The sequence below is a fragment of the Nelumbo nucifera genome, chromosome 7 (assembly GCF_055504915.1).
Source record: "Nelumbo nucifera cultivar China Antique chromosome 7, China Antique-T2T, whole genome shotgun sequence".
Lineage (NCBI taxonomy): Eukaryota > Viridiplantae > Streptophyta > Magnoliopsida > Proteales > Nelumbonaceae > Nelumbo > Nelumbo nucifera.
The window spans coordinates 4,285,160-4,304,297 of NC_142655.1; the positions used below are offsets into that span (position 1 = coordinate 4,285,160).

Here is a 19,138-nt window from a genome sequence, read left to right on the forward strand (position 1 = left end):
TCCCTTGAATTGCTTCGGTGGTGGATAAATGAAGGATAGCGTATGTGGGGCTAACTGAAGAGCTGAGTGAAAGAAGCAAAAAGACAAACAGTTGGACTGAGCTAGTACCATTACCAGTCTACCACTACTACTTCCCGAATTTCTTCTTGAGACGCTCTTTGACGAAGTCGTTACGAGCCTTGATTCGAGCTTGTTGAGGAGCGATGTTTCGGTAGGAGAGATGTACGCCGATAGCGAAGAGGGAAGCACCGACCGCGAAGCAGCCGATGGTCATTGCCAACTGCTTCGGCGTTGACGGGAAGCACCCCACCATTTGATGACGCGGTTTAACATATAAGCAAGCAATCACCGACTATTTCTTCGTTCTTTTCCCAATCTTATTTAATTTTCACATTAAAAAAGAAACAAAAACCAAAAAAAGGAGTCCGAGCTCGAAGGAGAAGAACTGGAATCTTCGTGTCTGGAAGTGGCGCCACCCACAGTGCCAGTGACTCTGGAGTCTGGACCGGAGGAAAGCTGTCGGTGACTTTGGATAAGAATAAGGGAATTCCTTATCGTTACCTGTACTTGGGATCGAGTGGACAATTTGGTTTCCTACTTTAAAATGCGACAATTTCATATCCGAATTTTTAAAATATTACAATTGAGTATTCGAATTTTCAAAATGTTACATCCAGCATCAGTTTCTTAATTAACGATTAAGTGATACTTAAAAAGTCAATAATATCTTAAGAATGCCATCTAATTCTTTTTATCAAACATCTAAACATTGATAATAAAATGAACAGTCCCAAATTCTAGATTTTTCTAAATAATCACCAACTTTTTTAAATATAAGAGGCTAGGATTTGAGATTGTTCAATTTTTTGTTAATGTTTGGATGGTTGATATAGAGAATTAGATGGCATTTGAAGGGTATTTTTGACTTTTCAAATGTCACTTAATGGCTGGTTAACGGTAGGTACTGAATTGTCACATTTTGAAAGTTCGGGTACTGGATTATCGCATTTTAAAGTTCAGGGACCAAATTGTCACTCGAGCCAAAGTACAGGATAATGATCGGGAATTTTTCCTAATAATGAGTAAGAATACTCATCAATTAAAGAAAAGGGCACAATACGACTAGGGCTTGTTTGGGATGGATGAACTGAAGATTCAACAATTGATCAATGATCAGTGAATTTAGGGGAATTTGGGAGTGATAATTTGAAAAATAAATGTTTATTGAATAAGGGATTATGAGTGTTTGATGAATAAACACTTGTTTCAGACAAGAGTAGTGTAGGTATTTTCCAAGGTTTTTAAAATCGAACCGGACAACGAATGGGTCAGGGGTCTGGTTCCTGGGTCGAATGGTCCAATCGTTTCGAACCAAATGGACAACTTGTTTTGACAATAAATAAAAAATTTAAAAACGGCTAAACCATAGGATAGTTTGAGCGGTTTGATCACCCGGGTCAATGGTTTGCTGACCGAATCAACAATTTTAGAAAAATAACAGTTCTATGGTAAAACGGAACTGGTTACCTGACTGGTTCCCAATTTTTTTGGTCTGACCATGCGGTCCGGTCCGATTTTGAAAATCATGGTATTTTCAAGATGATGTGGTGGTTATGAGAGGCAAAAAAAAGCACTTAAATCCAAGAATATTCACTTATTGGGATTTATTTCCCAAGCACTTATAATCCCAACCTAAAATAAGTATTTATTTAAATAAGCGCTTGCTTTCAAGCATTTTCAAACTTAATTTAAAGAGCTTTTAAAAAATAATTCAGTCGACATAACTCAATCAATGCAAAAACCCTCCCAAACAAGCCATCATTCAAAAAGACTTAAAGGGCAGAGTTCGGATTTTCTCCTCAAAGAACATGCCTCACACCAACCTCACACAGCACATTTCAATCGTGCATCTGGAACATCTCCATAATTGTTCCCAATAATGCATTGCTGAAACATGTTGTGAGGTCGGTGTGAGGCATGCTCTGTGAGGAGCATATCCGAACTCATGGGCATAGAGATTGGCTTCATTCAGTGCAAGTCTCGTTCAAACCGTTAGAATAGCCTTTACAACCTTGCATTGGGAACATTTCCACACTCCTATGCTTTATTTCATGGGGAGATAATCCCAATGCAAGGCTATAATAGGTGTTCGAACTGGCTTTGCACTGATTGAATCTGGTTTCAAGGGCACAACCCTTGAAATTAATGTCCATATATGGCCCATCTATTAGGGTTGTTCATAACAAGACCCAAACCGACCAACCTGGTCCGATCCAACCTGAGTTGGCCGGTTTTTCTTCAGCACCGATCGGTTTCGGGTTACAAGAAAACATAAACCGATGGTTCAGTTCGGTTCGATTTCGGTTTTCATGTGTGAAAACCAAAACCGAACAGACTTAGATATATATATTATATATATAATATATTTCAGATATTATATATATATATATATATATATATATTTCAGCTTTATTTCAGAAATATACATATTATATATAAAATATCAGTTTTAATCCATCAAATCATTTTTAATTTCTAGGCATCCAGCCTTTGCTTTCTTAGACTTGAATCCTTTACCGTTCACACCGAGAGAATCATTCACAAAACCAACCAGGTCGGTTTTACTTAGTATTGGGTCAATTTTGGTTTCATTTCTAGGTAAATCGACCAAGTCGGGTTGGTTGGAAAACGCCAATAAACCGACCCAACCTGACCCATGAACAGCCCTACCATCTATGAAAGTTTGAGGCCACTGCCTCCGACCCTCTGAACAGGCACCAAATAATAGCTAATAAAGAGATTGCTAATTGCAAATAAATAGTATGTAAATCTCACATGATGTTTCATAAATAGTTACTTTTTTTAAATGCCTAAATATTACTTTAGCTTTCACGATATCAAAAGAAAAAACCTTTTATTTCTAATAAGGTGTGGATTCTTTCTTGGGAAATTCACAAGTGTTTCCTTTCACTTCTTTGTCTAAAAACACAAAAGAATTGAGATGCAAGCTGATTAAGCATTTAAAGTGACTAGTAAATGTGGACGTGCATTAATAGCATGTTGAAATTTTAAATTACAATGACAATTATTATCATGGCCGTTATTACTATTATTGTTATTATTTAATTTTGTATTCCATTTTCATCATAAATAAAAGTAATTTTTATTTTAACAATTTTTATTTAATATGATGAATATATAACATTAGAAATGTCTCCAAATGTTTTTGACAAAATTATATACTTTTTATTTTTTGTGTTCTATCTTTTTTTAAATACCTAGTATTCAATAATGACATCACCATAAGTTTATTTGAAAAGTTTGACCATTCACCCACCATCTAAATAGGAAAATAGACTTGTTTTCATATCAAATTTAAATTATATATATCATCTACATTATATAAATCATGTTTGTTTATCATACTTACTTTTTATTTGATATAATTAATATATATTATTATATGTGTGTCCAATTTTTTTTATAATTTTTATATTTTTTATTCTTTGTACTTTTTTATTTTTTTTTTAATTTATTATTTTACTATAACATCATTGTTTAATCCATTTGACCCAAACCACTAAACCACCACCCAAACCATTTATTATTGCATTTCTATCATTGATAAGGTTATGTATAATACTTATTTTTGTTCAATATAGTGAATGTATAGTATTATAGATGGACCCAATATTTTATTTTATTTATAAATATATAGCATCATATATGTGCCCAAATTGTTCTTTTTTTGTGATTTTTTGTTTATATTTTAAAAATTGTATTATTTGACTATGACACCATTTAATTTAATTTCAAGGTTTATTTTAGATTTGTAATTCCATTTTCATCGTTAATAAAAATATTTGTATATTTCATACTTAATTTTATTTAGTATAATCAATATACAATATTAGAGATATGCTCAATTCTTTTTTTATATTTTTATATATTATTTATTTTGATTTTTATTATTTGATTATGGAATTATCGGTTCACCTATTTGACCCAAATGGTTGAATTGCTTACCCACCATTGGGAGGGAAGAAAATGGTTTTATTTCAAAATATTTATTTTTATATTGTTAAAATCAATGTTGTGGATTTAATTAATAGAATTTAATGATGAGAAAAATATGTCTTAAATATAGAATTTAATGAGAGAATATACCTTAGATATGAGACTTAATGAGAGAGAATAGGAAACAATTTTATTTCCAATTGGTTTTAAACTTTATATTCCATTTTCATCATTAACAAAAGTATTTCCAATTGGTTTTAAATTTTGACCCAAAGTTGTTTAATTTCTTACCACCACATAAAAATACTACTTTTCCAAGTCAATTTTAGAAGTAAAAGTTTTTATGTTATTAGAATTATTTATGAATGGATTTAATTAGTGGAATTTAGTAATTAAAAGAAACAAAAATGCCTTAAATGTATGGTTAAATGAGGGTGAATGAGAGTTAATACCTTAAATGGAATTTAATGAGAGGGAATTGAATGCAATGAATAATAGTATTCAAATTACATTTTTTACGCTCATAATAGATAGGGACCCTATTTCAAAATAGGGGTATTTTAGTCCAAAAAAATTCAGAAATCTTAGACCCTTTTTGAACTTTTTATAGTAGTATAGATATAGATTTGACTTGTTTTTATAATATATTTAATTGTTTATAATGACAACTATATGATATCTCAAAAAAGAAAGCTTTTCAAATTTCAATGTGTCACATCACCTTACTGATTCAAGATCACCAAGCCGATTCGAGAAACTACAATTTAACAATTCAAGAAACCCCCCCTTTCCCCTATCCTGAAGCTAATCATTGTAAAAACATTTCTTTGGACAACGAGTTTGGATTCCCTATACTCGGATTGATGTATGTGGATGTGCATTTCTATTTATTTGATGACACTTGATGGTGCACGATCTGGTCACTCCTAGCTAGATGGTAGTTTAGACGCCGGTTTACTTAGGTGGTCGGTCAAACTGCAAGAGAATGTGGTCAGAGAACCCATGGTGGCTTATCCGGTGTGGGCACTTCGATGCTTAAAGTGGTGTTCGGAACTGTTTATATCCACGAGTTTTGGTCCCATTCGGTTGGGTGTGGATGGGACCGGTCCACACCATCCCGTCCACACCCCAAAATACCATAAACAGTAAAATATCATGGTTTGGTCCCTTCCACGATAGACTTTTGATCCTATGCTTCACAAATATTTTTGAAACCCTCGTTTGTTTCACATTACCGTTGAGCTTGCCGCCCGCCCACCCTGCCCGCTGAAGCTTCTCCGCCGCTGCAACTCTCCATTGGTAAGTATCTCTCTGCTCACTGTTTCTCTGTCTCTCTGTTTCTATTGATAAACAATAACAGATCAAAAACAAAATACTGATAAGAAGAATAAGAAGAGTGGGTTTGGTGTTTAGAGTACTATTTATAGAAAAAAAAAAGAACAATGGGTTTGGTGTTTAGATTACTATTTATAGAAAAAGAACACTGTACTTTTTTTGAACAGTGGTTGAACTATTGGGGGGAAGACGAAGCGGTTGAACTAATGGTTTCTCTTTTGTATTTAGAGTACTATTTACAGAGGACTGTGCTCAAAGCACTATTGACTATTTATAGAGTAATATTGACTGTACTCACTCTTATTCCTTCCCTTTGCTTGCCGTTAGTAGCAAGTAAACTTGGTAGCATACACCATTTAAAGAAGACTGTACTCACTCTTATGTACATATATAGATGTTAGAGGCTTTACGCTTACACCATTTTGATTTTTTTTTTACTGCAACACAAGAAGAAAATTTTCATTGAAGGTTATTGTCCAATGGGTTAACTCACTCTTATGTACATATATAGATGCTTGCTGTTATCTGTTTGCTTTGGGTTCTCTTTGGTGTTTAGTATTGTATGTTTAGAGTACTAAACTGGCCTCACTTTGACTCTTATTCATTCCCTTACTGCTTTGCTTTCTAGAAGCAACAAGTAAACTTGGTAGCAGCTCTAGGCATTAATACTCAAATCTTTTACATGGTCTTGAGCCTAGTCTTACCCTTGTATTTTAATATTATAATATTACAATTAACTGAATTATGTACATATATAGATGTTAGCGGACAAAAACCAGAAACCTTGTTTTAACTCCTCTCTAATAATACTGTTGTTATTTGTTTGGTGGAGTTGGATAAGAACCTTCACCACTTGTGTTTGTGTGTTTGTGTGGTTATTCAAGCTTTTTAAGTGTGAACTAGTCCAATTGTTAAAGAACAAAAATTTATGCAGAGAATTCACCTATTAGCTTAAGCTTGTAGGTTCAATAAATTTGAGCTATTTGATGAAATGGTCTAATGTTGGATCCTTGTGTGTGGTAGTCTCAATATTTTTTTTAAAATATTTAATATATATTTTTTAATTATTTTACTATTGTCTTATAAAAAAATTGATATTTTTTGGTTAATATTAATTCATTGATGCATTTTTTTAAATATTCATCATACAAAATGCAAAAAATACATATTTATGATTAATTGGTCCACACCACACCACAAAATGCCACTATTGATGTGGACTGGTCCTGTCCACACAGTTTGTCCACAGTTCAGAATAGTTGTGGACTGTGGTGTGGTGTGGATAGGTCCCTGCCACAGGATGTGGTGTGGACTAGTCCACACACACCAATTTCTCATCCACACTACAGAACACCCCCTAAGTTAGCGGATAGAGTTTGCGAGCTGAAAAACTTTGTAAGCAAGAGAGCTAGTGAACTAATACCGCACACACCTTGTAACGATGGGGTTGAGGCCCTTATATAGGTGTTGTTGTAGGTCTCACAAAACAACTCTGAGATCTCCAACCTGCATTACCAAGAGTCTGTTTCGCACCCGGAGATGAACTTCATGTGAGCTGATAAGCCTTACTGAGCCCGTCCAATCCGGGCGAGATGAGGATGAAGCTCGTTGACGTGCAATGTGATCCCGGATAGGTCGAAGACAACTGGAAAGCTTCTAGAAGTGGGCTACATGTCACCTCAGCAGGTTGGGCCATCACAAGTTGCTCGGACCTCAGTCTTGGCCGAGGTGCCCGAAGTACCCGAACTGACTTGGCCTGCTGAGGTGGTAGGAAATGCTAAGTCGTCGTCTAGTCATTAGATCGTTCCACGTGTCTGCATGCTAACAAGTCAAGCCAAATTACCCCTCATCAACACTTAAGTTGGGTATGAGGGCCTGATAATGCCCTCTATTAATGTTTTATATTCTATATTTTAAAATAAAAATAAAGCTTAAAAAAGTAAATAAAGATAATTTGGATTATCTAGTCGATGGAAAAAAGTCAAAAACCCATCTCTGTGAAAAATAAATAGAGAAAACTTAAGATTAGAAAAATAACCTAATGTTAAGTCTCAAACCATTATTAAACGCCATATCTATCAACAAAAAAAAAAAAACAGAGAAATAACAGCTCTCAAACTCAAGCATTTCACTGGATACTCCTTTAGCCCTAACAATGAGCTCATCATCATTTGTTAATGGAAGTGATTTATTGCTTTGGTCGGACCCCAAACTGAAGAATACCTGTAAATTGTCCTTGACTAAAGCTAAAAAAATTAGTTTTAAACAAAGGTTGAAGACAAAAACACAAGCCTATTTGCATATGCCTTCTGCTCTTGATTGAAGATTAGAGAAAAAAAACAATCTTTCTTTGTAAAACTTCTGTTATGAAGTTGTAATCATTAATGGCTTTTGCCCCTAGCTAAAGCTTGAAGAAGAAAGAGAACTCTACAATCATTGATGGCATCCATCCAACTCTACAGTTTGATTGAGTTTCTCTTTTCCTTCGAGTCCAAACTCTTGAAGACTCGATATAGGTTTCCTTTTTATTTCACATTTTATAGTGTGGATGAGAATTGGTGGGTGTGGACTAGTCCACACCACACCCTGTGGCAGGCACCAATCCACACCACACCATAGTTCACAGTTGTTCTGAACTGTGGGCAGACTATGTGGATTGGAGCAATCCACACCCACAGTGGCGTTTTGTAGGTGTGGTGTAGACAGTTTTTAATTCCATGTATCTCATATACATTTTATGAATGATCTACACAATCGATCATAAAATGTCTAATTTTTCCATTTTATATGATAAATGTATTGAAAAAAGGCATTAGTAAAGTAATATTAATCAATAAATATTAACTTTAATAAAAATGATAGTAAAATAATTAAAAAATAAACAATATTTTAAATATTTAAAAATATTATTTTGTTGATAAAAAATTTAAAATAAATTAAAAAATGAGCACCATCGGGCTTGTGCTAGAATTAACATTAAAAATATTAAAAAATTATTATTTTAAAATGAGAAATTGTCTAAAACTCACCATGAGTTTTCAACATTTCTTTAAACTCACCACAACTTTTTTCAAAAAGTCTAAAACTCACCATGTCAGTAAATTTTTATTTTCCAAAACTCACATTCCGTTAGTGCACTGTTAATTCCTCTTAATAGAGGTGTCCACATCAGCATAAATAACAATTTTCATGACCAAATTACCCTTGAATGGCGAGTTAGAGGAAAAAGGTCTTTTCAGTTTTCAATTTCTTCTCTTTTTGCATTTTTAGTGTTTTGTTATAATTTTCAATGTTTTTTATAATTTATGTTTTTTTTTTCATTTTCTATTTTCTATGATCTATAAATTTTCCTGTATTTTTTGTTATTTATTTGCAATTTTTGTGTTATTTTATAATTTTCGGTGTTTTTTCTACAATTTTTATTTTCTAATCTTGTTTTTCAATTTCTATAGTTTCTATAATTTGAAAATAATTTTTTATTTTGTTTTCAATTTCTATAATTTTTTATATTTTTTGTAGTTTTGTGTTTTTATGTTTTATATTTGAAAATATTTTTTGAACTTTTTTCCTTTTTTCATGTCTAAATATTAAAAAATATATATGTATATATTTTATATTTTTCTATGAAGGCTAAAATGATAACATATTAACACTGTTTGTTTGTTTAACGTCAAGTTAGTGACATAGTGAGTTTTAGACATTTTGAAAAGTTGTGGTGAGTTTAAGAGAAATGTTGAAAACTTTTGGTGAGTTTTAGACAATTTCCCTTTTAAAATTTAAAAACTAAAAAGAAAGAAAAGTATGTAGAAGAGATGTAATGTATCAAAATACAATGTGGAAATGTTGCGGACCGACCACATCCACGAGATATAAGTGTGGTTGAGATTTTGGGTTGTAGACGTAGACAGTCCACGATATATTGTAGACTAGTCCTGTCAACGACCAATAGAACAGTGAATTCATCCCGTGGCGTGGACCGAAATGGTCCATCCATGAGATGAACACACTACCGAATGCCACCTTAGTTTTTCTACACATGTAAACCAATTGCCCATGTGAATTGTATGATGTGTTCGACTATGAATGGAAGTGCCCCCTTGTCACGGGGCTAATGTGGTCACTTGTGACACCCTAGCACACACCATTCTAGTGCAGAAAATTCGGATAGACCACCAAAGTGCAATTTTCTTACCGATTTTGTCTATTTGCTATGTTAGCGTGAATGATACATCAGCAAAAATGAAATGCTTATGAAATGCTCCAGTGCCCAACACCTAATTAGAGTTCAGTCCACCTTAGGGGAATTTAGAGTCCTTCACCTATTTATTACTTTGGTCATTTCAACTTCCAAGGAATTAACATGGATGTGGTTCAAAAATCAATTAAAATGTATTTTCCAAGTAATTTCTTTGTACTTTAATATTTATAATTGTTATTTTTTAAATTAATAGTACAATATTATTATATTATATATTTTATGTGTATAGTTAACTTATGTAGGAAATACATTCTAATATTTAATATACATATTTATCTAATGAATTTGTGAAATTTATAAGAATTTTCTTAATGTATCCAAGCATTTTATCTTTCTACCATATACATGAATATACATATTTATATCTAAGCTCATAGATACAATATGCATACTAATATTTTGAACTTTGGTAGGAGGATTCGATTAATTGATACATAAAACTCAAATTAATAATTGTTTCATTTGAAAGCCAAAGAAAGTAAATTCCATTCAACAAAACGTCTCATTACATATCTTCACACATAAAACTCACCAAAAATTCTGGTATTGAATCAAGGTTACATCATGAGTCAATACTAAGGAAAGCTTATCAACTATGTGAATAGGATTAGGGGTGAACAAGAAAAACCCAAAAACTGATCAAAACCAAATAAAAAATCTGGTTAATCGAATCAACTGTTATACATATATTTATATATATTTCATGTATATTTAAGTATTATATATATATATATGTTTTATATATATTATATTAATAAATATACATTATATATATTTACAATATATAATTTATCATTTATTATTTAAAATATAATATTATATATATATATATATTAGTTTTTTATTATATATTTATGTACTTTTTATAATATATATTGTAAATATAAAAAAACTTATGAACCGAACTGCTGGTTAATTGATCAACTTCGGTTGATTTAAGTTACCAATTTTTCAAAAACCGATAATACCGCTTTAATTAGCAGAACCATGAGCACCCCTAAATAGGATGATTTCCTAATAACCTCTAAACAAAAGAAACTTGAACTACGAAAGAAGGGCTCTGGAAACAGATATGATGCCGCAAATACACCAGGAAAGATCACTATCAACGTGAGATAGGTCTATATAGTCATACCTAGATCTTTGGCCCAAGAAATTCCTTCAAGTAGGTCGTTTGCTTCTGGCTTCAGTAGCCTCTTGTGCAGTTGTGCCAAACTCTGTATAAACTTTGAATAACAGCACCAACTAATGAGCAGGTTCGCCATGATGCCATGGATGACGTGGTATGTACATACCAAATGGTGATTCGGATGCACAGCTGCAATGGCTGGGACCAGATCCGGACTCCCAAATTATGTGTACTCTTTTTTGGAGTCTAGATCTGGTCCCAACAGCCATTGCAACCTGTGCAATGGGAAGAATATCCCACCAATATGTTTCCAATGTATGGATGCAATGCAATGAATATTTGGGACTGGTTGTTGGGAAAAGATCCGAACTCTCCTTTGCTGTATTAACAATTTATTTTATTGATCAAAAAACAATTTATTTATTTTTTTATATAGTATTCACATGACAAGTTATGGCACTGAACAGAGCAGTATGGTAAAACAGAATTCGTGCAGCCAACTCCATTTGGTTCCAAAAAAGTTTGTAGCACATTTGGACGCGAGTTTTCTAGATGTATATCTTAAATTATTTACTGTATCCATACGTTTTCAAAGCATATTTAAATTATCAAATACATTGTCTTTCCAATGCTCTTTGCAATGCCAATACTTTGAATCTTGGGCTTCATTTGTTTAAAGTGCATTCTCGGTATGGAAGTGCAAATGAGTTGGGCTCAGTTTGGAAGGAGTACAAATACAAATATGTAGAGTGCAAAACCATACATTTTGTAATATTTTATATATATTTGTACTGTACATATTTGTATTTATATTCTTTCCAAACTGAGCCTTGAAAGCAAATTTTGTTTTTTGTTTTAACTTTTACCTTACTTTTTTTTGTTTGCAATACAAATGAAGAAAAATTGAATCAGAATTCACACTTTTTTCATTTGCACACCCATGCATTTGTATTAGTGCAAATGAAATTACACTGCAAACATCCAGAGCCTTACAGATAAATCATGTTTCAATTTTGTTTTTACGTACAATGGAGAAACGGTATCGGGGTAGAACTCCGATATGTACTTCAGATTTAGATAATTATATAATCACGGGCCTAAAGCATATCAGAGGTAATATATTGTGAAAAGACCATGTTCTCTATTTGTCCAAAAAAGAGTTCCGTTCACCCTCCCCAATATCCATAATAAGAATAAATAATAGTAGTTAAAAAGTTGTAGATATCAACCATTATTTCTATTAAATAAAATTCTATAAAGGTCCCGGACAACCCTTAAAGTCGTATATGAAACTTCTATGATAATTGCATCAAACTATGCTATCAGATCCTTCCAAAGATCGATTTGCAGAGCAAGATTGATGGTAGTATTATTGTATCAAAAAATTTGAAAAAATTAAGCTCTTTGTTTATATCAGTAAGCACAAACACAAGCCCAAGAAGAAAGCTAGATAGCTCATTACAATTGCTTCACTCACCAAGTCTCCTTTTTCACCTTTTCTCCCTTGTATATACACTACATTCTTGACCTACCACCCTTTTTCCCTGTAATCTGCAATGCTTCATAATGGCCATATCCATGGTATAGGACTCTAATTGGATCATCCTTCCCATATTCTTGGCCATATTCAGCAATGGCTATCAGGCCACTAGCATCTTCATCATACATGTAGACTGTGATTGGCATCCTGCAACAAGCCAAACCCATGGGCCCTCATCAAGGTTAAAAATGTTGGTGTTGATGGAATGTTGTATGGAAATCTTGTGAAAATTATAGACATGGTGGAAACATTAAAAAATGAGGAAATAAACAATTATGTTCTATGAAAGGATAAAAGAACATGTGTACACCCTTTTAGATTATTATCTTGTCACAATATACAATGTTACATGGAAATCTTGTGAAAACTATAGGCATGGTGAAAACATTATAAAATATGAGGAAATATAACAATGATGTTTTATGAAATGATAAAAGAAGCATGCATACACCCTTTTAGATTGTTATCTCATCACAAGTCATCAAACAAAACCAAGAAATTAAGGTTAATAGACAAAATAATAAATTGTGAAGTTGTCCTGTAGACTTCCATAGTTAAAACTACATAATGAAGTAAGTTCAAACAAAATTTAGATTCAGAAAATGTGCAAATGATTCTAATAGTTCAACTAAATAATCTAAATTATCCAAAAAGAATTTGAAACTGGCTCAAAGTGGTCATCATCTCCATCAAGCAGGTGATAACATTGTTGCTCCACATATTTGCAATATTATTGCCAACTCGTCATGTTTTTTTATCAGCGTTGCCAACTCATCATTTTTTTTTTAATCAGTGTTGCCAACTCATCATGTTATAATACCATCTTATGTACTCTATATAGTGTTTGTAGTCTTCACTAGGGAAGACATAATTCTAGGAATATTTCATTTCAATACACATGGAAATGGAGATGTCATGGAAATATGTTGACATTTTAAACCATGTTTAGATAATCTCTTTAGCAGTTTCATTAGAACTTCTTGGAACCCATCTGCATGAACAGTTCAGCTTTCTTAACATGTAATAGTGAAGTTACTAGAGTGGATTATCACAAATGAGACTCAGCGGTTTAATGAAGTGAATCATCACCCAAGACTTATCCCAACTACATGGGATCAGCAACACGAATCCTGTTTCACCATTCCATTCTGTTTAATTCCATATCGATTGTTAAATTATGGGCACTTAGATCATTTCTAACTACTTTGACCCATGCCCATTTTGATCTACCCCTAGTGCTGCTTCTAGCCCCTTCAATTTGCAACAGATGAATTCTTCTTTCTAAAGGCATGTTCGTTCAAATTAGATGGGTTAGCAGATTGGCTAATAGCCTAGCAGATGGCTTGGCCAAACAAGGAGTAAAAAACAGCAAATGTATTGGGCACAGTTGTAATAGGGTGCTGGGTGTTTATGGTTTGTATTGGGTTTTTCTGGTTTTCACAACCTCTTGTTGTAACTTTGTTCTCTATTGATTAATAAATTCATCTGTGTCGCTGATAAAAAATATATATATATATATATATATTCTTACAGGTGTTTTGGTGGTCTTCTATGCATGTGATCAAACCATCTCAATCTACTTTCTCTCATTTTATCACCTATTGGATCTACTCCTAGGTTCTTTCAAATGACTTCATTTCTGACCCTCCATTTCAACGTACACATTTCTACCACACTGATTTTTTTTTTTTTTTGTAAATGTTGTTTCTTGACTACCCAACATTCTGCTCCAAACATGGCTGGCCTTACAACTGTTTTATAAAATTTAAATTTTCCTTTCAATGTAAGTGGTACTCATCTGACATCTATCACAAAAGACTCTGGATTCACCCCTCCATTTTGCCCATCCTGCTCTAATTCTATGGGCAAACATCCTCCTCTATCTCTCCCTTGTTATGAATTATCGAACCAAAGTACTGGAAAAGGTCACACTGCATTATCTCTTGATCTCCAATCCTAAGTGTACACAAATACTAAATTTTATTTTACTATGTTATTTTTTTGGTAAGTTATTTTACTATTGTTATTGCACTTTTCTATCTCTTTCGGGAGATGTCTAATCACTTTCTCTTGTACTTTCTTTTTATTTAATGAACTTTATTTTACTATAAAAAAAGTGGATGCAAAATACTAAAGAGACTAAAAGAGAATATACCCTACTATAGTGACATATGCTACGTATTTTAGTATATTCACCATGGAAGAAAGAAAGTGAGCAAGCATGATAAAAGACTCACTGGAGAACATGTGAGGCCATGAACAACTCAGGCTCCCCACCCCATACATATGGCTTCCTGATCTGCGAAACATATGTGTCGAAATCTCCCTCAATAAACCTGTATAGATTTTTTGTTGAAATGAGTTTTCACCCAGAATAATTTAGATATCTATGTAAAGGACAACATTCAGCTTCCTTGCACAAAATCAATGTGAGAGTTCTTGGCCAATAAAATCTCAGTTGTGAAGGTAGGTCCAGAAGCAAGACAGATAGCATAGCAATTTAACTTATCAATCACATAAGCAATTATTGCCTACAAGAGTAGAAGTTCATCAAATTTTGTAAAATGATATACAACTTAGAAAACTCACCATTCTGTCTCTTCTCGTCTTTTAACAAACTCATCAGCGACCTGCCAATGTTAGAAGATTTGCATGGTCAGTTAAAACATACCATATAGGAACTATTCAAAGTCAAGCATACAACAAAATAAAAGGTCAGGTTATTCAAAGACAAGTCAAAACTGCACACTGTTTGACACACATAGATTTCAGAAAGTGGAACACTCGTATACATAGTTAAATCACCTGTTTGGTAAATGCATAGTTATTCATGCCAACAAAAAAACTCTGTTGCATGAAGAGTCATTATCTTTGTTTGAAACCTCATTTGCATGTCTGAGTTACTGAACTCACCAAAATCAAGAGTATCTAGTGGGCATAAGACTTAGCGTATCTGTGGTGAGCTAGTGAGGGTCTTCTACATCGAGATATTGGTCATGGACACAAGCCAGTCTGAAGCTTTTGAGTTAGTATCCCTTTAAAGACAGGCTTTCCTGATGCAAAAGCAAGCAGTTGAGAAAATGCCTAAAAGTTGTTTCATTTAGAGGCATGTCTTGTCTTATGTTCAAAATGGCTTTGCAATTTTTTTTTTCAAATTATTAAAACCATTTGCTGTTTTTTTTTCTAATTAATAAAATTACTTTTTATCAATACTAATTAATAAAATTATTTTGCACCTTTTAGTAGATTGACTTGTTGAAGGAACTCAACCTATGCAAGACCAAAATTTAGATGATGCCAGATTCTTTATTCTTAAACTCAGATTATCTCTTAGTAGTTTTATGGTTTGCATCTTTTTCTTCTCAGAATCAATTCATTTGTACATTCACTAATTCCACTGATAGCTAACCTTGTGACGAGTGACAACACTAAAAGTAAGTCAAAACCTACTTGTCTCTAATGATAATACCTCTATAGTTGAGTGAGAAATATCGGTTCAGGTCCCTTTGCACATTTGGCAAAGACATTTTAAAGGAAGCAAGTCTGCACATGTTAATACCATAAACTTGGCCTAAAACCTTTCATCCAGTGATTGCCCATTTTCTGACCATGAAAAGTGTGAACTAATCCAACTTGTCATAATAATTGTAAAGGACATAAAGAAACATACTCTGGACCGCAACTCATCTGCTAATTCTCTCTGGACACTCTCACTTGGAGGTGGTTTTCCAGATTGAATACAAGCCCCATGAGCCACAGAGCGAAACAAGCATCTCCCATCTCCAGGAATAGCTGCATGATATAGAGTAATTGCTTATATTAAGAATAAATTTAATGGAAGTTGTCTTTAACATATTCCAAATAAAAAAAAATCTGCAAACCAAAACTATCAACTGATATATTTTTACATTTTAAAAAGAACTACATAGAGTTGAAATTCTTCACAAAGTACTGCTGCTCACCAGTTACATAATAATCCCTGTAAACTTTCTTTCCATGTGAAGAGTTGACCAAGGATGAGTCACAATCATCCTCATCCTTCTTCTTTGGTGCTTCAGCATATGCTGGTTTGGAACTTGAAAAGCAAACAAACAGTCCAAAAATCAGGCTTGCAGAAGCACCTCCCTGTAGCCTGGAGGCAGGTCTGACATTCCAACTGACTTTGGTACATGTTTCTCGTTTTGGTGTCAAAAGCCTCAAACTCATTTTTTGAGATGGCAATGAAATCCCAAGACATGTCACTTGATGCCCCATAGAAATCTCTAAGTTTTTCTCTGTTAATGGATGCCAGTTTCTCCTCTGTTTGGAGAAGCCGGAACCAAAACAACTTCCTCGGAATGTTAGAGAGCTAACAAGAGCTGAACAGGAAAATGTCTTGGAGATTGTCAGACGAGCATAACTCAGTTGAGATCGACTAGATTGGAAACGAAAACAGCATGAACTGGGTGGAGATTGAGACACCACATTAATGACTTGGCCACTCATTTGCTTCCCAACACATCCACTGAGGCAGAGTACGTTTTTTGTGCAAGTAATGACGGGAGAGAAATTTGTCATGTTCGCATAGCAGAAGGTACAAACACAATCTGTTTGGACCTAATCAGATTGGCCACCAACAAGCACTGCAAACGACAAACATGCCCCTTCGTATAAGTATTAAGTGGATAAGCTAACTAAACTGAATTTGTCACTTAAGATGACCAAGAGTCATATATTGAATTTTTTTTATTTACATATAATCCTTCTACAGCACTCTCTTCCCCTTCTTACTCTCTCCCTCTATCCCAAAAACCAAAAGTGTCACAAATTCCACTTTTGAAGTAATTTTTTTAGCAGTAACACAATGAAGGAAAAATTGTTAACAAGGAAAGAAAATGAGAAAGGAAAATATATCCCCTTCATTTGTAAACACAAATAAGGCGCCCAGATGTGTAACACCAAACAAATCGCACAAGAGCAGTGAAATCTATGCGGGGTTAAAGCCTTTACATCTACTATCCTGAATGACATCTACAAAATTGTGAATACACAGAGAAAGAAGGGAAATTGTTTTTCTACTAGAACTTCTATAGCAATTAGGCAATTGTACAACTAATCAGCCTAGCTTCAAGATAAAGGTATACATAAAGTACTGATAAAACAGACTCTAAAACATCAATTGTGAAATTAATAATCCTTTTTTGGTAGTGCGTTTAATGGTCCATCAAAACCAATGTGATTGTTCTGATGGTTAGGATCATCAAAATCACCAGATGGAGTGATGAACTCCCAAATGAACAGACAGAATTATTTGGTATGTTCTTTTCAGCATAAAGACACGGAGGCATAATTAAACATATTTTTTGACAGTATAATAAGCAAGTTTCAATTCTCATGAAAACGGAAACATGACAAAAGAAAAAAATGCATGTATAAATTAATAAAAAATGAATATTTTCAAATTTTCGCCCATGTTAAAATAATATAAAAATCTTAAGCATCCTATTAGGAAGTTAGCATTTTTACTAGCATTCATGAAATCCCAAGAACAATGCACAATTAATTGAAAGAATTCAAACAAAACTAGAGGAAAAAAATGAAAAAAAAGGAGATAAAACCTGTCGAGTCCAAATAATAACAGGGAAAATGGTGAGAAACAGAGCCGAAGCTACAAATTAAACGAGCTAAAACCCCAACAATGAAAGCACAAAAGATAGAGATCTACCACGAAAAGTTACAGATTCCAGAAAAGAAAGAACAGAGTTGAAGAAAGGAATACCTCAATCTTACAGTTCTCCTTGACGATTCGAAAACCAAATGACCACAGAAGAAAGCTTCTTATTGTCCCTCTTGGTTTGGGATTCTCGAGCAAGTCTTTTTCTCTGTTTCGTGCTTCGAGTTGTTTTGCTAAAGAAGATAGATAGTAGATTCAGGTGGGCTTCAGGTATGCTTCCTCGTTCGGAATTCCCCTGTACCGCTGTACGCGTCGTGGGCGTGTGATGGACTCGAATTAGGTAAGTATCGGTATCGGTATCGGTATCGGTATCGGTATCGGTATCGGTATCGGTATCGGTGAATTTCCTTCGAGGTTTCTCGAGTGGACGTTAGCTGGCTGGTCAATGAGTCGAAGTCTGCTCCTTATGAGCCGCTCCTCACTCCGACCTTAGAGAATGTGTTGGTCGCACATTGGGAATATCTCCCGTATTTGTGTTTAATATCCAGAGATGTTTCGAATACATGGTGCGATGTAGCTGTGAGATCGGTGTGAATAGCGCTATCTGAGGAGTAGAATCCAATTGTTGGCAATGTACTTAAAACCCAATTCAGACCTGTGTTGACTCGATGAATAGAGCCGTGGGCTACAAACACGTTCCAACATCCAACACCGCACATCATACAGGATCCAATTTTATAGTAGGTCCTGTCTCATGGTGATATGTGCAGTGCAGTATCAGATCATATTGGTTGGGTGTTGGAACATGGTGTTTTGTTGATAGGAGATTTTAAATCTATAGTCTCACCCAACATCACACCACGTGGAGCCCCACATCTAGAACATTTTCATAATTGTAACTGGTAAGTTATTATTCGTCGGGGAGATGTTTCCCAGCGTAATGTGAGATTGGTGTAAGGTGCACTCTGCGGAATAAATCCAAATTTATGGACTATCGAGATAAGGCCATCCAAATTTATGGACTATCGAGATAAGACCTGTGAGGAATGCTTAACTTGTTTCTATGAACTCAGTTTTGGTCAATGCTAGGCCCATTCAAACAACCTTTATAGCCTTGTGTTAGGAATATCTTCCCAAGAAACAAAATACATAGGTATGGAGATATTCCTAATGCAAGGTTGTAAAGGTTGTTTGAACAAGCTTTGC

At 33.9% G+C, this 19,138-nt stretch overlaps 2 protein-coding genes across 2 annotated transcripts; both read right to left on the bottom strand.

Annotated features, from left to right (window-relative positions):
• Positions 1-127: 127 nt before the first annotated feature.
• LOC104597483 (bric-a-brac protein) lies at positions 128-313 on the bottom strand. Its single transcript, XM_010259053.3, has one exon. The coding sequence runs from the start codon at positions 311-313 to the stop codon at positions 128-130; it is 186 nt and encodes a 61-aa protein (XP_010257355.1).
• Positions 314-11,957: 11,644 nt separating this feature from the next.
• Positions 11,958-18,295, bottom strand: LOC104597482 (OVARIAN TUMOR DOMAIN-containing deubiquitinating enzyme 4). Its single transcript, XM_010259050.3, has 6 exons — positions 18,038-18,295; positions 16,242-16,901; positions 15,950-16,071; positions 14,869-14,909; positions 14,517-14,615; positions 11,958-12,426 (listed from the first exon to the last, which is right to left on the bottom strand). The coding sequence occupies exons 2-6, from the start codon at positions 16,834-16,836 to the stop codon at positions 12,255-12,257; spliced, it is 1,029 nt and encodes a 342-aa protein (XP_010257352.1). The 5' UTR covers positions 16,837-16,901; positions 18,038-18,295; the 3' UTR covers positions 11,958-12,254.
• Positions 18,296-19,138: the final 843 nt, after the last annotated feature.